This window comes from Chlorocebus sabaeus, chromosome 24 (assembly GCF_047675955.1).
Source record: "Chlorocebus sabaeus isolate Y175 chromosome 24, mChlSab1.0.hap1, whole genome shotgun sequence".
Lineage (NCBI taxonomy): Eukaryota > Metazoa > Chordata > Mammalia > Primates > Cercopithecidae > Chlorocebus > Chlorocebus sabaeus.
In genome coordinates this window covers 82,384,107-82,409,540 of record NC_132927.1, presented here as the reverse complement: position 1 = coordinate 82,409,540, position 25,434 = coordinate 82,384,107, and the positions used below count along the sequence as shown (strand labels likewise).

General features: G+C 45.1%; 1 protein-coding gene across 1 annotated transcript; it reads right to left on the bottom strand.

The window, feature by feature from the left end:
- Positions 1–300: 300 nt before the first annotated feature.
- On the bottom strand, positions 301–3,327 carry LOC119623767 (disintegrin and metalloproteinase domain-containing protein 20-like). Its single transcript, XM_037996413.2, has one exon. The coding sequence runs from the start codon at positions 2,716–2,718 to the stop codon at positions 1,111–1,113; it is 1,608 nt and encodes a 535-aa protein (XP_037852341.2). The 5' UTR covers positions 2,719–3,327; the 3' UTR covers positions 301–1,110.
- Between the last annotated feature and the right edge of the window lie 22,107 nt (positions 3,328–25,434).

The window sequence follows — 25,434 nt, the reverse complement described above, 5'->3', positions numbered from 1 at the left end:
TCCCCGTGAGGAAGAGACAGGGAACAAGGAGTAGCCCTGGGTCACCCTAAACTGACTTCAGGCTCAGAGAAGGACAGATTACCGGGGGAGTGAGGAGGCTTATTGCTCTGGAGCTCACTTCTGGAGAAATGTCATGAAGGGGCCCTGTAAGGAGCTGGTGGTAAATTCTGTTAATTCTGGGACCAACAACCTCACGTCAAGACCTGCCTGCTCACTTAGGTCTCTCCAGACCAGAGGCTCTGGCCAAGTTTGGGCTCCCAACAGAGTCTAAGAAAATGTGGAGAGCACCAATACGTGTTCTTGAAGATTTATTTCAGAGTGAGCATCAGTGAACTACAAGAACCTGAGACAGAAGCCAACGCCTCCCGTTTCCCCATGATGTGAGACAGGACCCTGTGCCTCCTGCAGACTTCAAGAAGTGTGGACTTGAGCTTTGGCATCCCCCTCAGTGATCCTGTTCCATAGATTTTGCTGTTACATTCTCTGTATCTTTACCGGGGTCGGGAGGCTGACTTAGTCTTATTCTGGGTCAGTAACTGTCACTTTCTCAACTGTGGTGGTCCTGAGAATTCACGCATTTGTGGCCATCCCAAAGAGCAGTGCAATTACGAAGGTGTAAATACAACCAAAGACCACTCTCAGATACAGCACGGACTGCTGGCTTTGTTTGACCAAACGTGTTCTTCTTGGAGGTGGCCCGCTGTCGACACTCCCACCAGCACCTCTTCTTAGGCACAGTGGAGGATACCAGCCTATATGGCAATGGCAGTTCCTTCTGTTGTTGCAGACCCCTCTATGACTGCACTTCTCAGGGTGACAGTCATAGCCCAGTGAAGTGATAGTTGCATTGCACTGGCTGTTATTACAGAAGATTCCATCAGCACAAGGAGTGCCGTCTATCACACGCCCAACATCAGTTGTGCCTGTTGCACGGTGTTCATCCAATCCAAAACACTGAAACCTTCCTCTCACTGAGTGATGGAATGAAACATGTTCCTGCAGCCGGGGAAGATGGGTCACGTTGGTACACTGCAGTCTTCCACAAAACTTATCTATTACTGCACAAGCCTCATAGGTGATAGCTGTTCGTTCTCGAGTACAATGTCCGAATCAGTGATTTTCAAGATTGATGTCATAGCAGTCCTCAGGAGCATCCTCAGCACTGACACCAAAGATCGCCTTGCAGAGCACATTGCGGTCAGTGCAGTTCCCATGATAGCAGTAGCCTTCTTCAGTGCACGGGGTTCCATCTTGCAAATAAAAGTCTGGGGGGCATGTCAAGGTGGTCCCATGACAGTACTCTGGAAGGTCACATATATTTTGGATAGGTCTGCAGAGAGTCCCTAGTGGGGAGAAGCTGCAGTTTGTACAACAGTCTCCTAGATGACAGATGCTCCCCGGTGTGAAGTGACGGTCACTTTGGCAGCAATGATTGTCATAACACTGCTTGAAGGAGCCACAGTCACATTCCTCCCTCCCTTCCACGATTAGGTTTCCACAGACAACCGTTGTCATGGTTTCGTTATACACTGGAGCGAGTGCTTTGAAAACACACCGGCCTGTACTTACAAAACAATTTTGTAAATGTCCATAAGAACAGTTACTGAACGCATCTGTCATCCCAGGATATCGCTGCATAATGCAGGAGGTCCTTCTCTGACATGTGCAGTATTTATAATCATAAGCCACACCCATACTTCTCATCAGTAAATGGGTTGTTATGACGGCTACCAATAAATAATGTCTGCCTAGAGTACCAATGTGTACAAGGCCTAAATGTGAACAAAAGCTATATCTTCTTGGTTCATAGTTAGATTCATGTGGCGCATCTTTAATAAGAAGTGTGGATGAATGAACATGAAAAGTATCAAAAAAGGTTCTTCTAAAATAGTTAAGTATTGGACTACGATATCGATAGTCATTCACAGGGGCTGGGTCACGACTATTATATATGGTCAAAATATAAATATAGTACCGCAGATCAATATTTTGAACAATGCTATCAATGACACTGAATGTCTGGACCACCTCTTTGGAACAAGTTGTAATATTGCCATATATACGATAATATGAGTTGGAACATTGAACGTGGCCTTTTATATTGCCTCTATGAGAACTATACAGCGAAGGAGATAACCTGGGATTCATGCTATCATTTGCTTCAGAGAACAGGGGGTCTGTCTCCTCATTGTCACCATCTCTAAATGTGGGCCCCGTTGCGTTGGGCTCGGCCACTATCTGAGAAACAACATGTTCAAACCTGCGGGAATCCTGGAGGGGTCTGATTTCGTAGGCAAGGTCGTCCAGTTTCATGATGCCTCTGAGGACCCCACAGCATGTGTCGACGGTGACCATGGACAGAGGCACCTCCTCCAGGTAGCCGAGGTAGTAGCAGTCTGGAGGGATGTAGGGGTTATCCACCTGCAAGGCTCCTTGGTCATCCTGAGTTGTCATCAGCAGATGTCTGGGCCAAAGAAGGTGTTTTCTCCGCATGTGAACAACGTGTCTTTGACCCCCAAAACGCAGGCTGTAGGACAGCCAGCCGGGAAACTGAATGCCTTTGCCATGGTGCGTCTCCTTCCTGGGAATCACCACCTCAGAGGATGCGTAGTGCCACAAGGGACGGCCTTGAGAACACCAGACTGGAGCCAGGAGTGCCCAGAGCCCCAGCAGCAAGACAGGGGCTCTAAGGGTGACCCGCACCTCTGCTGACCTCATGCCCCAGCCCAGGGATAGTCATCCAAAGAGAATGGGAAAGGAAAGGACTGTCCTTGGGGAAGCCAGGCCCCAACCAGCTGCGGTGGCTGCGTCCCTCCCAGGGAGACCCTGACATAGAACAAAGGACCTCCCCCCAGGCTCCTGCACCACACGTGGGGGCACCTGGACTCCGGGAGGGAAAGAGGTAACAGTCCCAGGGTGGGGCAGAGGGTGGGCCTGGACAGGATGGCAGCTGCTGCGCTGCGGGATAAGGCTGAGGGTCCTGGCTGTGAGGGCTTATCTGGAAGGGAAAAGGGAGAGGGAAGCAGGGCTCTGTCTCTTTTACCACCGTCAATCTTTTCTGTTGCTTTCTGAATCTGCAAAATACAATGATGTGTTCAATGCCCTCGCATCAGGCGTGTTATTCTCGGTCGCTCCGTGGGTTAATACTGCTCCTTTCTGTGGGTCACATTGCTTACTCCGTTGCCATGTGGAGGTAGACACTGCCAACACTTTCTGTGTGGACTGAATGGTTTTCTCGTCTTAATAAGTACCCATGTCTTATTCTTTTTGATGTTGTTTCATTTTGTTTTGGCTTTGAAGTTTGGTTTGAAGTTACCAGATTGTGAAAGGAAAATATCCTGGGCCCCTTCAAGCTGGGAACCACTCAGGGAAAACCTGCCTCCCAATCTATTTAAAGCTGTCCCTCTGTTCACAGAGATAGACACATATTCTGAAGGCCTCCTTTGCAAACACTTATCAGAAACTCAAAAGAATGCAACCATCTGTCTCTCACCTACCTGTGACCTGGAAGCCCTAAGTGGGGAGGACTTGCTTTGAGTTGTCTCGGCCTTTCTGGGTGGAACTAATGTCCTTCTTACTTATATTCACTGGTGTCTCATGTCTCCCTGAAGTGCGTCAATCAAGCTGTGCCCGACCACTCTCGGCACATGTCATCAGGACTTCCCGAGGCCGTGTCACAGGCGTGTCCTCAACCCTGGCAAAGGAAACTTGCTAAATTAACTGAGATCTGTCTCAGAGTTCCTGGGTTCACAAGATCAACAGTTGAAATAGGGTAACTCTTTCTTCTGTGCTGTGTAAAACCCTTGTGAATTATGGTACTTTTTACTTAGTCCATCTATTGGGGGCAGACGCTATTCCTGACCCCATGAGAGCCCCAGGTGCTGCCCCTCCCATGCTTCTGTGTGGTTCTCTCCTGGTCTTTGGTCATTTCTTCAGATGCACGAGCCAATCAGTTCTCAGGGCAGGACACAGGGGGCCCTCTGTTGGTGTCTCATGTCTGAGAACAAATATTTTGCATGTATCTGCCAATTCTGTCATTGCTTATGAGGGGAGGGAAAATCCAAGGCCAGATCGTTATCAGAAACACAAATTACTGTTTCCTCAAAAGTGTAAATATTTACCTTTCCTGGCAAATGTGGTCACTCTATTTAAACTTAACGTGACCGTGGTGTGTTTCGAAGGCTGTGTTGTATGGCACTTTGTCTTCCAATGTCCCGTACTCCCATCTTCCATCCCTTTGAATCCCGACTTTTTACCACAGATGTACAATTACGGATGAAGCTGGTTTCCCCTCTACGAGTGTGCAGTTTGGACGCCCTTTCCCTGCCCCTTCAGGGTTTTCACAGGGAGAAGGAGGATATTTGACCTCCCTGAAGAATTCTGCTATGGGAGACTGTGTCCCTCCTAAATTCATGTGTTGAAGTCCCAACCCTTGGTCGTTCAGAATGAAATCATACCTGGATGAGTGTCTTTTAAAGAGATGAATAAGTTAAAGTGATATTTCTGGAGTGGGACCCTAATGCAATCTGACTGTTGTTATAAGAAGGGGAAGCAGGAGGGAGCGTGCACATGCCCCGACGGATGGTCATGTTACCACAGAACAGCAGGAAGGCACCGTCTGCACACCAGGGAGCGAGACCTTAGAGGAAACCCACCAGCTGGCAGCTTGATCTTAGGCTTTCATCCTCCACAACTGTGAGGAAATCGGTTTTGTATTGTAAGCCATTCAATATGTGGTATTTTGTTATATAAAATGCATACAGTAGGTAACAGGAGATCTTCTATAAATTGAAAAAGTCGGATGGCCAGACAAACCTGGACCCTCCTTTTCAGACCTGAGCAGGGTGATGGACCTGCTTTGGGACAGAAGAGGGGAAGAGATGAACCCAGCACCCAGACCCAGGTGAGCCATTCCTCAGCAGGCCATCGCTGGGCCGGAGCTTGCACAGGTGTGAAAGAGCGTGTCTTTGTCTTCAGGGGCCCATTGGAGTTGGAGGGAGGATGCTGTAAACTCTCGCTCACAGAAGAACCCGTCATTGCTGTGCCCGTGTTTATGTGAATGGGAATGTGTTTCCAGGGTGTGCTCATCCCCAAAGAAGAATTAATCAGGTCTCTAGGGCTAGAAAGAGGTTGTGGCATTTGTGTGTATTAAAAACTGTGGCTGGACCATAAATTACATTAAAATGCTCATGGGAAGGCACAATGGAAAGAAACACTTTGTTACAGAAGGGAAAAAATGGTAATTATTTAAATGAGATGCCTTTGGAGTCACTGCGCCGAGAGGAGCCGATCACATGAGAGTGCTGGGTTTCACGTTCAGGAGATCAGGAGTGTCCGTCTGCTGGCTTTTACGATACTCAGAAAGAGCTGAGAGTATAATCTGTGAATGGAGGGCACGTAGAGAAAGGGGAGGCCAAATGTTTGACAGGAATGGAGGGTCACTATTGGAGCCATTAGGAAATATAGAAGCTGAATTATGCTGAAGCACAGAACAGTGTTCCCGGGTAATTCTGTGTTGCTTTGGGAGCTGCTGAACATACAGAAGTTTCACTCTTCTTAGTCCTCGAATTCTCTAGAATCTCTTGAAAGCCCAGTTTTAAATATTGGGAATGTAGCTAAGACACATTCACGGTTAAAAATTCTTAAGAGAGGATGTAGGAAGAAATGTAAAGTAATCAATTTAGGTTATGAAAATTTAGTTATGGCAAACTGTGATGTCCCTTTCTCACTTGGAATAATGAAATGTGCGTCATTAATCATCATTTTTCTATAGCCATCAATTACAAAACTGCTGGATAATTTCCTGAATTGCCCATCCTAGAAGCTGACCTCACATTTCCTCAGTGAGAAACCACCAGTCCCATTGATCCAGCCTCGTTTTTCCCATCAGGGATTTTGTATCTCTGTGGACCCATGGTACAGTGCTGGTGAGGGCAGCAGAGGAGAAGAAGCCATTCTTGGGCCATTCTTCAGCAGAGGAGAGAAGAAGAATTGCAGTCTTCCCATTTACCTGTTGGCCTTGCATCTGCATATGGCCTCGGGAATGCTGCCAGCCTATCCACGCATGATGTAGCTTATTTAGGGGATGAAGGCGGCATGCTGGGTGTGCCAGTGCCGGCAGCCAAGAGAATCAACTGCCTGGTGCATGCTGCTTTTATGAAACCAAGCCCAGGGTCACTTGCTTTCTTCTGTATTAGATTCTCTGGTGAAGATTCTAATTCTTCTGTATTAAATTCTCTTTCTTCTGTATTAGATTCTCTGGTGAAGATTTTTCTTTGTTTCTGCCTGAAATTGCCACACATAGTTACCTAGAGGCATTACAATAAACTGATCTGAGAATTCACTGACTTCCTGGTGAGGTTAAAATGAGTGTCAGGTGCATAGTGAGACAGACAGGAGACATGGGTGCATAGCAAGCTTGTGTTCACCATGGTTTGTATCTTAATTAGGGAAATTTTTGTACCTTCCTTAGATGTTCAGGCACTCCATTAAGGACCCTGACATAACATGATTTATTGACAGACCATAGCTCAAAATATAGAACTGGATATTACCAAGGAGAATGTACTATTACTATTTTATCTTAAAATACACTCTTCCATCTGAGGTGAAAATTAATCCAGACAGTAGAACTTATTGCAGTTATTACAGCATTTTAGCAAATCAAAAGCCACAGAACAAACATATGGACAGATAGTAGGTATGTTTTTGGAATCATAAACAAGTTTGTGATGATTTTAAAACCGAAAGATGTCTCACGATGGCTGGAAACCTCTCAAAATGAAACAACACACTAAGGATCTTTGAGAAGTACTCTGACCTCCTAGCGAACTGACTGATACAGAGGCTGAGCTCCATGTAGAAAGCCAAAGGAATTTCTGCAGACACCATCATGTCAAGCACAACCGTAACGTGGGTCCCAGGCCTTTTCACACGTTCAAGGGTTAGATCTTGGGAGGGAATCAAAGAAACCTTTGTAAAATATCAAAATTTAAACACCGATTTCGATTTAAAAAGTGTTAAAATATGCTTGTGGCCCACACTCAGAAAATCTGTGTCCTTCAGATGGTGGCACCAGATGGTTTCAAGTGGCTATTCGGTAAGTTTCTCAGTGAAACTACCAGATATAGAATAAATAAATTGCCACTGTCTTAAATCAACCCGTGGGAAAGGAAAATCCTGGCTAACCCGGTGAAACCCCGTCTCTACTAAAAATACAAAAAACTAGCCGGGCGAGGTGGCGGGCGCCTGTAGTCCCAGCTACTCGGGAGGCTGAGGCAGGAGAATGGCGTAAAGCCGGGAGGCGGAGCTTGCAGTGAGCTGAGATCCGGCCACTGCAGTCCAGCCCGGGCGACTGAGCAAGACTCCGTCTCAAAAAAAAAAAAAAAAAAAAAAAAAAAAAAAAAAAAAATACAGCAGAGAGGAAACATTTTCCAAGGAAAAAACAATCTCCAGAAACTCTTGTTGAAGAAACAGAGGCATCACAGTTACTAGAAAAATATATTGCATTTCATTATATTATGGAGTACAACGTGATGTTTTGATATATGCGCGCATTGTGAAATTATTAAATCAAGTAAATAAACATGTCCATCACCTCACATACTGCTTTTTTTTATGGTGTAAATGTGTAAAAGCTACTCTCTTATCAGTTTTCAAGTATATGTAGTACATTAATATCCCTGAGGTCACCATGCTGTGCAATAGATCTTCAAAAGAATTCCTTCTGTCTAACCAAAACTCTGTACCCTTTCACCAACGTCTCAGCTTTCACATCCTCCTGACACCAGCCCCTGGTAGGCAACATGCTACTCTCTACTTCTCTGGGTTCAGCATTTTTAGATTGCATGTATAAGTGAGATCATGGAGTAATTTTTTATACTAGGCTTATTTCACTCAATATAAAGACATTCAAACACTCAGCATCACTAATCATCAGGGAAATGCAAATTAAAACCACGATGAGGTACCACCTCACACATGTTACAACGTCTTAGTCTCAGTCTGTCTTTGTGTTGCTATAACAGAATACCAGAGACTGGGCAATTTTTTTGTTTCTTTTTTGAGACAGAGTCTCACTCTGTTGCCCAGGCTGGAGTGCTGTGGCGTGATCTCCGCTCTCTGCCAGCTCCGCCTCCCAGGTTCATACCATTCTCCTACCTCAGCCTCCCGAGTAGCTAGGACTACAGATGCCCACCACATGGAGAATGGGCAATATTTTTAAAAAAGGAATTTATACTTAATGGTACTTGAGTCAGAGAAGTCCAATATCAAGGCGCTGGCGTCTGAAAAGGGCCTTCTCACTGCGTCATCTCACAGCACAGGAGGATAAGCAAGAGACCACTTGTCTGTGAGAGAAAGGAGACCATCTTTTATTAGAAACTCAATCCTGTAATAACTAGCCCACTCCCATGATAGTGACAGTAATCCATTCACGAGGACAGAGCCTTCATGACCTGATCACATAAGAAAGTCCCACCTCTCAACACTGTTGCATTAAAGATTTTTTCCAAATCCTAAACTTTGGGTGACACATTTAAACCATAGCATTCCATTCCTAATACCAAAGTTTATGTCCTTATCACAATGTAAACTACATTCATTCCATCCCAATTATCTCCTAAGTCTTAACTCATTCAGCATCAGTGCAAAAGTATGAAGTCCAGTCTCATCTAAATCGGATATGAGTGATACTGAAGGCAAAATTTAGCCTGATACAAATTGTTTCCATCTGTGAGCCTATAAAGTGAAAACGAGTTATCTACTTTCAAATACAGTGAACGATGGGGCAGGTATGGGATAGAAATTCCCATTTCAAAGGGGAGAGATAGGCAAGAAGAAGGGGAGCCTTGTCCAAAATCTAACAGGGAAAACAACATTAAGCCTTAAAGCTGGAAAATCATCCTCCTTGACTGCATCTTGTGCACACTGGGGTGGGGGATGGGCACCCAAGGCCTCCGACAGTCTTGCCCCTATGGATTTGCTGGGTTCAGTCCACTCAGCTGTTCTCACAGGTGGGACTCTCATCCCTCTAGCTCTCCTAGGCTGACTGGAAACTCTTTGTGGTGCCTCCAAATCCACATTTCTGTTTGGCATTGTGCTAAGGGCCCAGTGTGGTGACTCCATCTCTGCAACAACTCACTACCTGAGACCTTAGGCTGTCCACAGCATTCTTTGAAATCTAGGTGAAGAAAGTCGTGCCCTCGTGGTTCTTGCATTCTGCACACCTGCAGAATTAGCAACACTTGGATGCCATGGAAGTTGATGATTTGTACCATTAAAGTGATGGCTTGAGCCACACCTAGGTCCTCCTGAGCCACAGCATGGGCAGTCAAGGAGTGCTGTGCCTGAACACAGGAATCCTAAAGTGCATGCTAGAAGTGAGGCCATAGATTTGTCTCAAATTTCTTCCACCATATATCCTTGTTGATGGCTCTGAACTTCCACCTTACAGAAAGGCCTGGGGATGAGCACAATTCAGCCATGTTCTTTGCTACTTTATAGTAAGGATGGCCTTTGCTCCATTTTCTGATAAGCTATTCTTCTTTTTCTTCTGATTCCTTATCAGAACGGCCTTTATTGTCCACGGTTCTACCAACATTCTAATGGTCATCACTTCAATAATCTCTAAGAAGTTTCAGAATTTCCTCACAGCTCTCTTCTTCCAAGTGCTCAAAAGAATCACCCCTCATGTTCTATTCAGGGCAATGTAGACTTTTTATAGTCTGATCCTCCAAATTATTCCAGTCTCTGTGCATTACTCCTTCCACTTCTACATTTTGGGGTATTTGTTATAGCAACAGCCCCACCCCTTGATACTGATTTCTTTGTCTTAGTCCACTTTGTGGTGCAATGAGTGAATAGTACAGACTGGCTAATGTATAAGTAAAAGAAATTTATTTTCTCACAGTTCTAGGAAGTCCAATATCAAGGTGCTAGTATCTTGCAAGGGCCTTCTTGCTGTAACACCTATGTGGGAGGCAGGAAAGCATGTGTGAAGGAGAGAAAAGGGGCTAAATTCATCTTTTAATGAGGAACCCAGGCCTGTAGTAACTAATCCACTCCCTCAATGAGTAACCCACTCTGGCAATAATGGCATTAATTGCTTCATGAGGGCAGAGCCCTCATGACCTAATCATTTCTTAAAGTTCCCACCTCTGGACACCATTGAATTTGGGATTAAGTTTCCAATATACATTCTTTCTGAATAGCAGGGACTTTTTAATAGGTTTACCACCCAAGGCTGCAGCAGGCTCTGAAGCAGTGGCCTGAGCATGGCTGTCCTTTGTGAGAATGCAGAGAAGTGAACTGACTCATGGAGACACAAGTTGATGAAGTCAAGGGACTCATTGCTTCATTACATGGATAGCGAGGGCGATTGAAGGCATTAATAGATTATTGATGGTGGCAAAACCATCTGAGGTGGAGACCATGGGGAGTCAACCAGAAAAAGAGGACACATCCCATTAAATGGTGCTTCATCTCCTTGCAAAACAGATGAAAGGAAAGTGAAACACAACGCCATAGTGTATACCAGACAGTGAACTGAGGGAAGAGTTTCCTAAGGCATAACTGATAAACTGAAGAAATCATACGAATCTTTGCATGGTACTAACATTTGGACTGTGGCTTCATTATTTCTTATTACAATTTTACTGAGATATTATTTCTAGAAGGAGACTGAAAATGAAGTGTGAAAAGTTAAATGGGATTTCTATTCTAAGTTAGTCCTTTTCAGATGAAAGGAACTAAGGAGTTACAGGGGAGAAACAATAATAGCTGCTGAGCAAGACTTTTGCAGGACAGGACAAGGAATCACCAAGGAGAAAAAGGAAACATCAGCTTCACTTCTCATCTACTCCTGAGCCAGGTCCTGAGCGCCCCCTGCTGGTGCTGATCGTCCCCTGGTGTCTGAGCACCCCCTGGTGGTGTCTGCGCCACCCTACTGGAGTCTGATCCCCTATGCCTGCCCTTAGCGCCCCCTGGTGGTGCCTGAGCTGCCCTGGTGGTGTCTGAGCCTCCCTGGTATTGTCTGAGCCTCGCTGGTGGTGTCCTGAGCTCCATTAGTTTCTGAGCTTTCCTGCTGGGTCCTGAGCCGCGTTGGTGGCATCTGAGACCCCTGGTTTCGAGCCCCCCGCTGGGTCCTGAGCCCTCCTGGTAGTGTCTGAGTGTTCTTTTCACCATAGACTCAAATAAGATTGAGCAGTGATTCTTTCATCTGTGGTGGTCATTCCAGGTGAGCTGTCTCAGGGCACATGGGGACTCTATCCCTAGGACCACTGGTCCCCACAGGAGGAGAGACCACAGTAGCAGCATCAAGGGTAGGTCACAGCATTGTCACCGGAAGACCCCATATTTTTCTTCCAGACGCAGTGAACCTTGTTACTCTCTTCCCACACTGCACGGGGGTCATACAGAGAGGCATCTTGGGGTGACCTGACCCTGGGATGTTATGGAAAAGGAGACAGCCTGAGCTCATGACTCCTAGAATTACATGCTCCAGTCATGGCTATATACAGACCTGCAATTCTTTTCCTTTTACTCAGGCACTTTGCCTTCTGGGAGAGGACAGTGGAGGTCTACAGCCCTCCACAGTGTACTAGAGCCGACTAGAGCTGAATAGCCACTTTCTTTGTACAAGTTTCCTTTCTGTGACTTTACTGGATTTCATTGCTAGTAAGAGTTCATCCAGACAGATTCCCAGGCAGCGTCCACATGAAAGGAAAGGAAAGGCCGATGGGCAGAGACACCTTGAGCATCCAGTCCCAGGGTACCTTTGCCAGCTGCCCTTCCTAACATCCAGAAGCAGGGAAGGGAGGAGCCCTGCTGAGCAGTACACGCGTGTCCGCAGAGAGAATGTCATAGAAATGCAGCTCCACTCCCGCTCATGAGAAGTAGCTCATCCGCTTTCTGTAGGCCCTGGTGAGGAGCCAGTCCATGTCTGGGTCCCTCCTCAGCATCCCCACCATGGAGCCTGTGCCTGCTCATCACTATTGAGGGAGCATCCCTCCTGCAGCAGGTTCACCTGTGACTGCCCCTCACAGGGCTGCTCTCGGTGTGTTTTCTCTGTGCTTGCAGGCCTCCCTTGTGAAGTTCAGCTGAGGGAGGCCGAGGACATGCAAGTCTGCCTTGGGCATTCTCTGAGCCTTCTGTAAAGACTGGTTTCACCTTCACTAACAATAGCTTAAGCTGGGTCCAGCAGGCTGGAGTGGGTGGCACAAGTGTGTGATCCAACTGGAAAAAATCAGTCCATTCTCCATCAGACAAGGAAGAACTCAAAAGACTTCTTGCTGTTTAACAGGGAGCTGAGCAAGAGTAAGGTGTAGAAAGCTTACTTAAAGAAATAATAACAGATAAATTTCCAAAACTTGAGAAAGATATAAATATCCAGGTACAGGAAGGCATTACAACACCAAGCAGAATCAACAAAAATAAGACTACTACAAGACATACAATAATCAACTTTTCAAAGGCAAGGACAAAAACTGGATCATAAAACCAGCAAGAGGAAAGAAACAAATAACATTTGAAGGCATTCCAATTCCTCTGGCAACAGGCTTCTCAATGGAAATGACACAGGCCAGGAGGGAGTGGATTGAAATTTTTTAAATGCTCAAAAGAAAAAAAATCTGCCATCCAAGAATATTTTCTTCAGCAAATTATCCCTCCAATTCAAACAAGAGATAAAGACTTTCCTAAACATACAAAAGATGAGAGAATTCACCACCCTCGGACCCGTCTTACAAGAAATGCTAAAGGGAGTTCTTAAATCTGAAAGAAAAAAGTACTGAAGAACAAAACAAAACTTTTATAAATATAAAACCCACTGGTAAAATTAGGCACATGGAGAAACCCAGAGGATGGAGTCCAAATGTAGAATGTTTGCGTGTCTTTTTTGCCTTTGCTTGTTTCTGTTCTTTCATTTGAGTTGTCATCTCCTTTAAGTAACTTCTTATATCTGTAATGTGTTTCTTCTAAGACTCATGATGACCACAGCACAAAAACCTATAACAGATTCACTAAAAATCAGAAGCAACAAATTCTACCAGAGTAAATCACATAACCACAGAGAAAGACAAGAGAAAGAAAAAGAAAGAAAGAAAGAAAGAAAGAAAGAAAGAAAGAAAGAAAGAAAGAAAGAAAGAGAAAGAAGGAAGGAAGGAAGGAAGGAAGGAAAGAGGGAGGGAGGGAAGGAGGGAGAGAAGGAAGGAAGGAGGGAAGGGAAGGGAAGGAAGGAAGGAAAAATAAAGAAAGGAAGGAAGGAAGAAAGAAAGAAAGAGAGAGAAAAGAGTCTCAAAACTGCCAGAAAATGGGCAACAAAATGGCAGTGGTTGCTCCTTCCTTCTCTCTTCTCCCAATCAGACAGCATCGCTCCCCACACTGTGCTACTTGGTGTTGGGAAAGGAGTGACACAGGTAGTGCTAAACTGTTATTCTTATTCTCTTCAGTGTGTCTTTTCTTATTTTTAGACTGTAAACAGGTATGGGGATCTCTCACTTGGCTTCCTTAGCTCTTGTGACAGTATTTTTGGACATGGATAGTTGTTCAGATTAATGTTCCTGCAGGGATCGATCACTGGAGAGTCCTATTCCGCCATCTTGCTCCTGGAAGATCACTCAAGACTGTCAGACTAAAGGACACACATACACTGAAACTGAAAAGAAGGAATGAAAGAAGACATTTCATGCAAACATTAACCAAAAGAGAGTGAGGTGTGAGTATCTACATATATATCAGAAAAAAATAGATTTTAAGTAAAAAGCTCTCACAAAAGACAAAGATCTTTGTCTTATATAATTATTATATGTGATACGAAGTTTCACTTATCAGAAAGACACAGTTACACACACACACACAAATGCATCCAACATCAAAGTACCTAGACATATAAAACTATCATTTACAGATCAGAGAGGAGACACAGAAAGCAATACAATACAATTAGGAGATTTCAACACCCCACATTCATCAACAGACAGAAAATCAGTAGGGCAACAGCAGACGTGAATAGCAATAGAGACCGAATTGACCTAACTGATAGATACAGAACATTCAATTCAAGTCCAGCAGAGCATGCATTCCCCCCAAATGCACAGGAAACAGTCTTCAGGATAGATCACATGCTAGGTACTACACATGACCTCAGCCAAAAGGCTGAGGAGCAATTACATCACATGTTAGGTCACAAAGAAGACTCAACAAAATTAAGAAGACTGAAATCATATCAAGTATCATTTCTGACAATGGATTGAAACCAGAAATCAATAATAGGGAAAAAACTGAAAATTAACAAAGAAGCGTAAGTTAAGCAAACTTAAAAGATAAGGTAGAAAATATTTTGAAATAAATGACAGTGAAAACGTACTACATTGAAACATGGGATACTGCAAAAGCAGTACTAAGAGGGAAATTCATAATGATGCACACCTGCATTAAAAGAGGAGCAAGGGGCCAAACACAGTGGCTCTCGCCTGTAATCCTAGCACTTTGGGAGGCTGAAGTTGGTAGATCATTTGAGGTCAGGAGCTCAAGACCAGCCTGGCCAACATGGTGAAACCCTGTCTCCAATAAAAATACAAAAACACAAAAATTACCTGGGTGTGGTGATGCATACCTGTAATCCAAACTACTCAGGAGGTGGAGGTTGTGGTGAGCTGAGATTGCACCACTGCACTCGAGTCTGGGCGACAGAGTGAGATCCTGTCTCAAAAAACAAAAACAAGAACAAAAAGAAGAGGAGAAAGAACCTAAATTAACCTTATTAATCTCACACCTCTGGATTTAGAGAAAGAATAAGTCTAAAGTTAGAAAGAAATAATAAACATTAGAGTGGAAATTAATGAAATAGAAAACAGAAAAACAATAGGAAAATCAACAAACTAAGGGCTTTTGAGAAAAAGACAAAATTGACAAAACTTTAGCTAGACTACGAAAAAAGAATACTCAAATAGCATCAGAACTGATCAAGGAGACATTACAACTGATGCTACAGAAATAAAAATGATCATGATGTGATATGATCTGGATCTGTGTCCCCAGCCAAATGTCAAGTTCAGTTGTAATCCTCAGTGTTGGAGGTTGGGGCCTGGTGGGAGGTGACTGGATCATGGGAGTGGGTTTCTCACAGTTTAACACCATGCCCCTTGGTGCTGTCCTCCGATAGTGAGTTCTCCTGAGATCTGGTTGTTTAAAAGCATGTAGCACGGTCGGGCACGGTGGCTCACGCCTGTAATCCCAGCACTCTGGGAGACCGTGGCGGGCGGATCACAAGGTCAGGAGATGGAGACCACCCTGGCTAACACGGTGAAACCCCATCTCTACTAAAAAATAAAAAAAAAAACTAGCCGGGCGAGGTGGCGGGCGCCTGTAGTCCCAGCTACTTGGGAGGCTGAGGCAGGAGAATGGCGGGAACCCGGGAGGCGGAGCTTGCAGTGAGCTGAGATCCGGCCACTGCACTCCAGCCTGGGCGACAGAGCGAGACCCCGTCTCAAACAAACAAACAAACAAACAAAAGCATGTAACACCTCCCGTTCTCTCTCTTGCTCCTGCTTTGGCCATGGAAGATGTACCTGCTTCCCCTTTACCTTCCACGATGACTAAGTTTCCTGAGGCCTCCCCAGACGCAGAACTTGCCATGCTTTCTGCACAGCCTGCAGAACCTCTTTTTTTTTAAAATAAATTATCCTGACTCAGGTATTTAGAGTAGTGCGAAAACAGACTAGTACATGGAAACTATTATAAATCATTATTGAATAAACACCAACACATTGGATAATCTAGAAGTGTGTAAATTCCTCAAAACATACATTCTACCAAGACTGAATTATAAAGAAATAGAAAACCTGAACAGACCAAAAAGGAACAAGGAGTTTGAAACAGTAATCAAAAATCTCCCAATCAAGAGGATTTCAAAATCAAGTTCAAGTGGTTTCTCCAGTGAATTCTACCAAATGTTTAAAGAACTAAAATCAATAACTCTAAACTCTCCTAGAAAGTAAAAGGAACACTTTCAAAATATTTTTATGTGAACACTATCTGATACCAAAGCCAGGAAAAGACCATTTAAGAAAAGAGAACTACAGTTCAGATCTCTAATTTGTATAGGTACAAAAATCGCCAAAACCCAGCAAATAAAATTCAACAGCACAATAAAAGGAACGTATACCACCACCAGAAATGCATGATAAAGTGAGATGTTCCTGTTTGGAAACACAAAATCAAACACCTTTGTAGCAACTCTAAGAGCTGTAGCCTGGCCTGACACGGTGGCTCAAGCCTGTAATCCCAGCACTTTGGGATGCCGGGACAGGCAGATCACCTGAGGTTGGGAGTTTGAGACCAGCCTGACCAACATGGAGAAATCCCGTCTCTACTAAAAATACAAAATTAGCTTGGCATGGTGGCACATGCCTGTAATCACAGCTACTTGGATTGCTAAGGCAGGAGAATTGCTTGAACCAGGGAGGTGGAGGTTGCAGTGAGCAGATATCTTGCCATTGCGCTCCAGCCTGGGCAACTCCGTCTCAAAAAACAAACAAACAAAAAAAACCAAACAAACAGTGTAGCCTTTTGACAAGGAAATGCTTCAAACCTTTCTGAAAATAGACGCACCATAAAAAACACATATCCAAACCCCAAGTGGTTCATTCTTGGGTTAAATAGTTTTAACTGTGTTCAAAATATTTTTGAGTTTTGGTGTCTTCCCAGGGTTCCCATCACTCTTTCACCAGCATGATGTTGTTGACTGGTGATAAATTATCCAACAACAACCACAGCTGTGACTTCAAATTTTACCATCAGATGTTGATTGGAGGGAATAATCAATTACCATACAGCAAGATTCACGGAGAAATCATAGTTTCGTGGAGAAATCGAGCTAACATCCACTTGAGCTCATCTGGTGCCACCAAGCATGTATCTTGAGAGCTTCAGAAAACATCGGAGTTAGTTGCACAACCAGATTTTTCTAATATTTTAAATTTAAAATCAGGAGTTGAACATTCATATTTTATAATGGCTTTCTGAATGCCTCCAGAGCTTGATCACTTGAATGTTTAAACAGGATTATAACCTGGGTTGTGGGGACTAGTTTTGAATGATAATCTGCTAGAGTGTGCTCTTTTGCTTCCTTGTTACCTAATTTGTGTGGATGTCAATCTTCATATCAGCCAGCACAGAGAAAGGAGGTGTGCATTTAAAGGTTCCTTAACGTTGTCCATCTTTTTTGGTGATGATTATATTCTACTTGTTTTCAGTGTTTTCTGCTGTGTACATTAAGAGCGTACCACCTGATATTTAAATATACACATGCATAGTAAAAAGGTTACTACAGCCTAGCAGCAAATTAACCAATCAATTACCTTTCATGGTTACTGTTTTGTAGTAGAAGAAACTAAATTCTACTCTTTTAGCAAATGTTCAGTGTACAATAAAATATAACTACAGCCCACCTGCTGAGCACAAGAGCTCTTGATTTTATAACTGCAAACTCTTTCTTGTGTAGCTTCTGTATACCTGCAAACTCTAACTTGTGTAGATTCTGTGTGACTGCAAATTTGTTCACTTTGACCTGTTTCTCCCCATTTCCTACCTCTCCACACCCCTGGTAGCCATCATTTCACTCTGTTTCTATGGATTTCATATTTTTAAAGATTTTGCATGTAAATGAGAACTTGCTGTGTTTTTATCTTGTGTCTGGCTTATTTCACTTAGCACTATGTCCTCTGGATCTATCCATGTTGTTGTAAATGACAGTCGATCTCCTTCCTTCTTGTGTGGTATTGGTGTATATTTCATCAAATCTTCTTTTTCCCTGAAAACCTCCCCAAATCATGCACTATTTCAACACTTACCTTCTAGATATCTGTCTGTCTGTCTATTCTTGAGATTTGGCTAGCTTACGTGTTCTAGTCAGTGCCTTAAATTTTGCTGTTAAGGGTGGGTTTACTTCAGCTGATGGTGATGGTACCTCCTTCTCCATAATACACAGTTTCAGTTTTGAGCTGGGATCCATCAGCACATATTGTGAGGCTCACACTACCAGTGGGAGTCTGTAATACATCTAAGCAATATGCAGGCAGTTTCCCCACTAAGATGAGACAGTGGTGAGCACAGCGTGATACTCAGCCACGCCCCCTGCCTGTCTCACTACTCACTACACACTAATTTTGAACTCACATGGACCTGCCAAGATTGAATCATGAAATAGTAGAAACAGAACTATTACTAGTAAAAGACTGAATCGGTAATCAAAAACGAGCTTGGAACCACTTCCAAAAGTTTGTTGTTGTTGTTTTTATTTTGAGAGGAGTCTCGCTCTGTCGCCCAGGCTGGAGTGCAGTGGCGCGATCTTGGCTCACTGCAAGCTCTGTCTCCCGGGTTCACGCCATTCTCCTGCCTCAGCCTCCTGAGTAGCTGGGACTACAGGCACCCACCACCACATCCAGCTATTTTTTTGTATTTCTAGTAGAGACAGGATTTCACTGTGTTAGCCAGGATGGTCTCGATCTTCTGACCTCGTGATCCGCCTGCCTTGGCCTCCCAAAAGTTTTAAGATGAGGAAATACTTCTAGATGTATTTTATAAAGCCAACATTGCCCTGAAATCAAAACCAGGCAAACACCAAAAGAACGTAAATCACAGACCACTCTTCCTGAAACACAAAGATGCAAAAGTACTCAACAAAATACTGGTAAACCAAACTGAACAACACATTGCAAGGATCATTTGCCATGATCCAGTGGAATGTCTGTCTGGAATATTAGGACGGTGCGACATCTAAACATCCCTAAATCTGATGGATCATATTAACATAATGAAGGACTAAAATATTATCTCATCAGATGCATCATCAGATGCATAAAAATCATTTGACAAATTTCAACATCTTTCCATGATAAAACCTCTTAACAAACTACAATTAAAGGGAAATTATCTGGATATATTGAAGGCCCTATTTAAAAACCCACAGTTAGCATCATACCCAATGGTGAAAAACTGAACATGCTTCCACTCAAATGATGAAGAAGACAAGGATGCCCTATCTCACCAATTCTATTCTACATAGTATTCTAAGTCCTAGCCAGAGAAATTAGGCAAGAAAAAAAAGTTATCTGAATTAGAAAGAGAGGAGTAAAAGTGTCACTGGTTACAGATGACATGTCTTGTATATAGAAAATCCTAAAAACTGCCCCCCAACATCAAAGCAAAACCAAAACAAAACAGCTCTAAGTTGCTAATTTGTGTGTATAAAATTGGTGTTATGCAAGATGAATAAGTTCTGGAGATTGGATGCACAGAATCCCGACTCTAGATAACTTGACTGCACAGTACACTTCAAAAATTTGTTAAGAGAGTAAATCTCATGGTAGGTATTCTCATCACACTGCAAACTTTAGAAGTTGTATATTAGGACCTTGTTACCGCTTTCTTGTTATTTATTTTGAATGAGTTTCAAAAAGAAGTGGTATCAGCAATGAGTTGAGGAATTCATATGCAGGAATAGCCTCGAGAGAACAAGAGGAGGAGACGCATTTAGGTTAGAAATCCTCACATTTTAGATGCGTTTTAAATGCCTAGATAATGGGATACTTTAAAAGGGGTGTGTCTGTCTCTTCCCTCAACTATTGAGAATTAGTTCCAGAGTAAATCACAGAACATCGTTTTAGTCAGTCCCGGTAGGTCCTGAGTTCCTTGTCTCTGGCATCACAGAATGGGTTAGCGTGCAGGGCTTGCCTAGAGCTCCTGAGACAGTAATGTGATGATGTCTGAAGTTCCACAGGTGAGGAGAGCCATGCCACAGGCGGGGCCCAAGGAAAGAGCACAGAAGCTGTGCTGGGCTCAGCACTGATGAAGCAAGACCTGGGCCTGTGGATGGGGAGAGCTGCGCTAGAAACAAGGAAGGGCAGGAGGGAGGAGGGGTTGGAAGGAAAGTAGCCCTGGGATCAGAATGGCGGGGCCATCCTTTACCCAATCCCATCGGCCTCGCAGACAAGGTGTCCTCCAAACACAGACATGCCACATGGGTGTAGGAGGAAAGACACCTGCACAACCCTCAACTACCAGGATGTGGGGCCGTATCTCAACTCTTTTCTACTTATAAAAAGAGTCACCTAGGCCGGGCGTGGTGGCTCATGCCTATAATCCCAGCACTTTGGGAGGCCGAGGCAGGCAGATCACTTGAGGTCAGGAGTTCGAGACCAGCCTGGCCACGTGGAAACATCCTGTCTCTACTAAAATTACAAAAATTAGTCATGCATGCTGCTGGGCACCTGTAATCCCAGCTACTCAGGAGGCTGAGGCAGGAGAATCACTTCAGCCCAGTAGAAGGAGGTTGCAGTGAGCCGAGATTGCACCACTGCACTCCAGCCTGAGTGACAGAGCGAGACTCTGCCTCAAAATAAATAAATAAATAAAGAGTCATCCACCCTGTGTAATTTTTTCTTTCCGCTCTGGAGTAAAATTCACCCCTGGGCTGTGGAAGCGTCCAGTCACTCCTCAGACTGGGATGGTGTCTCTGGGGAAGACAGAGGTGGGTTCAGAAGAAGATGAGATTGCTGGGCCTTTTCCTGTGCCTGGAGACAGCTCCCGAAGGTAAGCATCTCAGATGCCAGACATGGGCTGTGGCGATAACTGTGATGTCCCATGACTGACAGGGACCGATTGTTCTTGTTTCCAGCTGTCCTGTCCCGGGTGCAGCAGCAGGAGTGAGACCCAAGACTGAAGAAGGCCTGGCCGCCCCCTCCCTCACCTGGAACGACTCCGGATTCTCCATCACAGCCAGTGGTTACTGAGGAGGCCGGGTCCACCGGCCCCTAGATGAGGGGCGACACTGGCCGAGGAGCATCGATTGTAAGGGAAGCACAAACCACTGCCGCCTCTCAAGAGCCTCATCTCCATCCAGAGACTCATCCAACAAGCAGCGCTCCCTGAGGCCGAGGTCCAGGACCGCACAGGACAGCCGGGTATTCCTGTGGGAGATACAGTGAGGGGATGCGGTGGGAGCCCAGACAGGACCCTCCCTCCTGGGGACCTGAGCTGTGCAGGACGCACTGGACACTTGGGTCCACTGAAGAGTACGCTCAGATGGGAAGTGGTGAGGACTTCTCTTTAGAGTCTGAGGCTTTCTTTCCTCCGCTAATTCTCAGATGTCCTCAGGGACATTTCATTCTCTTCTCCATGGCTCTGATTTCCCCTATTCTCACTGCAGGCAAAAAAAGATGAAATAACTCTCTCCACTGGCAGATAGGCTGTTTCAATTTCATAGAAACCTTCCCTTCATCCGGCTCCCACGTGGTCTGCTTTTTCCTTCATCTGCTCCCACGTGGTCTTCTTTCCTTCCTGAAAAACAGGTATTGTTCAGGATTCTCAAACACTTGCTGGAGAAGTTCTTCCCTCAAACTCCAGTTCAGACCAGGCACACCCTCTCCCACCTCTGTCCCCACGTTGACCTTTCCATGAGATGAGCCCACCTGTCCCCATGTGGTCCCTTCTCTCAGATACGCACACCTGTCCCCAGGTGGACCCTTCCCTCAGATGAGCTCACCTGTCCCCAGGAGGACTCTTCCCTGAGACAAGCACACCTGTCCCCATGTGGACCCTTCCCTCAGACGAGCTCACCTGCTACCAAATGGACCCTTCCCTGAGACAAGTACACCTGTCCCCACTTGGACCCTTCCCTCAGAGGAGCACAGCTCTTCCCTGAGACGGTGGACTCTTCCCTGAGGTGAGCACACCTGTCCCCAAGTGCACCCTTCTCTCAGATGAGCGCATGTGTCCCCACATGCACCCTTCCCTGGGACAAGCACACCTGTCCCTACGTGGACCCTTTCTTAAGACTAGCACACCTGTCCCCACGTGCACCCTTCTCTCAGATGAGCACACCTGTCCCCATGTGCACCCTTCCCTGGGACAAGCACACCTGTTCCCACCTGGAGCTTTCCTTCACACAAGCTCACCTGTCCCCACATGGACCCTTCCCTGAGACAAGCACACCTGTCCCCATGTGAACCCTTCTCTCAGATGAGCTCACCTATCCCCATGTGGTCCCTTCCCTGAGACGAGCTCACCTGTCCCTACGTGGATTTTTGCTTTAGACGAGCACCTCTGTCCCCACATGGACCGTTCCTTCAGACAAGCTCACCTGTCCCCGCATGGACCCTTCCCTGAGACTAGCACATCTGTCCCCACCTGGACCCTTCCCTGAGATAAGCTCACCTGTCCCTACGTAGATTCTTGCCTTAGATGAGCACCTCTGTCCCCACATGGACCCTTCCCTGAGACGAGCTCACCTGTCCCCACCTGGACCCTTCCCTGAGACAAGCTCACCTGTCCCTACGTAGATTCTTGCCTTAGATGAGCACCTCTGTCCCCACATGGACCCTTCCCTGAGACGAGCTCACCTGTCCCCACCTGGACCCTTCCCTGAGACAAGCTCACCTGTCCCTACGTAGATTCTTGCCTTAGACAAGCACCTCTGTCCCCACATGGACCCTTCCCTGAGACATGCTCACCTGTCCCCAGGTGGACACTTATCTCAGACAAGCCCACCTGTCCCCACGAGGACCCTTCATTGAGACAATCACTCCTATCCCCACATGGACCCTTCCCTCAGAGGAGCTCACCTGTCCCCACGTAGACCCTTCCCTGAGACAAGCACACTTGTCTCCATGTGGAACCTTCCTTGAGACAAGCACACCCGTCCCCATGTGGACTCTTCCTTCACCTGCGCTCAGACACCACCAGGGGGCCTCAGACACTAGCAGAGGTGCTCAGACACCACCAGGGAGGATCAGGCACAAGGTGGGGCTCAGAAACCACCAGCGGGGCTTAGACACCAGGGGGTCTCAGGCACCATCAGAGGGGCTGAGACACCACCAGAGGGCGGTGGAGGCACAAATTATGAAGCCACAGTCCAAATCTTAGCACCTGGCAAAGATTCGTGTGTCTTCTCAACTTTGTCAGTTACGCCTTAGGAAACTCTTCCCTCAATCCACTGCTCAGTATACACTATGGCGTTGTGTTTTGTTCTTTCCTTTCTTCTGCTTTGCAAGGAGATGAAGCACCATTTATTGGGATGTGTCCTCCATTTCTGAAGGTCTCCCCGTAGTCTCCACCTCAGATGGTTTTGCCACCATCATTAACCCATTAATGCCTTCAATCGCCCTCACTATCCATGTAATGAAGCGATGAGTCCCTTTACTTCATCTACTTGTGTCTCCATAAGTCAGTTCACTTTTCTCCATTCTTGCAAAGTACAGTCACCCTCAGGCCACTGCTACAGAGCCTTCTGCAGCCTTGGGTGGTAAACCTATTAAAAAGCCCCCACTATTTAGAAAGGATGTGTATTGGAAACTTAATCCCAAATTCCATAGTGTCCAGAAGTGGGAATGTTAAGAAATGATTCGGTCTTGAGGGGTCTGCCCTCATGGAGCAATTAATACCATTACCATCAGAGTAGGTTACTTATTGCGGGAGTGGATTAGTTACTGTAGGCCTGGGTTCCTCATTAAAAAATGAGTTTAGCCCCCTTTCCATCCTTTGCACATGCTCTCCTGCCTTCCACTTGGGCATCACAGTAAGAAGGCTCTTGCCAGATGTTAACACCTTGATATTGGACTTCCCAGCCTCTAGAACTGTGAGAAAATAAATTTCTTTTACTTATACATTAGCCAGACTGTGGTATTCTCTCATTGCACCACAAAGTGGACTAAGACAAAAAATCATTATCAAGAGGTAGGAGTGTTGCTGTAACAAATACCCCAAAATGTAGAAATGGAAGTAGTAATGCATAGAGACTGGAATAATTTGGAGGATCAGGCTATAAAAAGTCTAGATTGCCCTGAATAGAACAGGAGGGTGATTCTTTTGAGGACTCAGAAGAAGAGAGCTGTGAGGAAATTTGAAACTTCTTAGAGATTATTTAAGTGATGACCATTAGAATGTTGGTAGAACTGTGGACAATAAAGGCCGTTTTGATGAGGTCTCAGGAGAAAAGGAAGAATAGCTCATCGGAAAATGGAGCAAAGGCCATCCTTGCTATAAAGTGGCAAAGAACGTGGCTGAATTGTTCTCATCCCTAGGTCTTTCTGTAAGGTGGAAGTTCAGAGCCATGAACGAGGATATATGGTGGAAGAAGAAATTTGGAGTAAATCTATGGCCTCACTTCTAGCATGCACTTTAGGACTCTGTTCCCTGTGTCCAGGCACAGCACTCCTTGACTGCCCATGCTGTGGCTCAGGAGGACTTAGGTGTGGCTCAAGCCATCACTCTAATGGTACAAGTCATCAACTTCCATGGCATCCATGTGTTGTTAATTTTGCAGGTGTGCAGAATACAAGAACCACGAGGGCACGGCTTTCTCCACCTAGATTTCAAAGAATGCTGTGGACAGGCTAAGGTCTCGGGCAGTGAGTTGTTGCAGAGACAGAGTCACCACACTGGGCCCTTAGCACCATGCCAAGCTGAAATGTGGGTTTGGAGGCACCACAAGGAGTTTCCAGTCAGCCTAGGAGAGCTAGAGGCATGAGAGTCCCACCTGTGAGAGCGACTGAGTGGACTGAACCCAGAAAATCCATAGGGGCAAGACTGCCGGAGGCCTTGGGTGTCCATCCCCAACCCAACTGTGCACAGATGCAGTCAAGGAGGATGATTTTCCAGCTTTAAGGCTTAATGTTGTTTTCCCTGTTGGGTTTTGCACTAGGCACCCCTTTCTCCTTGCCTATCTCTCCCCTTTGAAATGGGAATTTCTATCCCATACCTGCCCCATCGTTCACTGTATTTGAAAGTAGATAACTCGTTTTGACTTTATAGGCTCACAGATGGAAACAATATATATCAGGCTAAATTGTGCCTTGAGTCACACTCATATCTGATTTAGATGAGACTTTGGACTTCAGACTTTTGCACTGATGCTGGATAAGACTTTTTGGAGACACTTGGGATGGAATGAATATAGTTTGCATTGTGATAAGATCGTAAATTTTGGTATTAGGAATGAAATGCTATGGTTTAAATGTGTTGCCCAAAAGTTAGGATTTCGAAAAAATCTTTAATGCAACAGTGTTGAGAGGTGGGACCTTTATTATGTGATCAGGTCATGAAGGCTCTGTCCTCATGAATGGATTAATGTCACTATCATTGGAGTGGGTTAATTATTACAGGATTGAGTTTCTAATAAAAATTGGCCTCCTTTCTCTCACGGACAAATGGTTTCTTGCTCATCCACTTTGCTGTGAGATGATACAGCGAGAGAGCCCTTGTCAGATGCCAGCGCCTTGATATTAGACTTCTCTGACGCAAGCACCATAAAGTAGCAATTCTTTTTCTCTAGAAATTGCCTAGTCTCTGGTATTCTGTTATAGCAACACAAAGACAGACTGAGACTAAGGCATTGTAACATGTGTGAGGTGATATCTCATCGTGGTTTTAATTTGC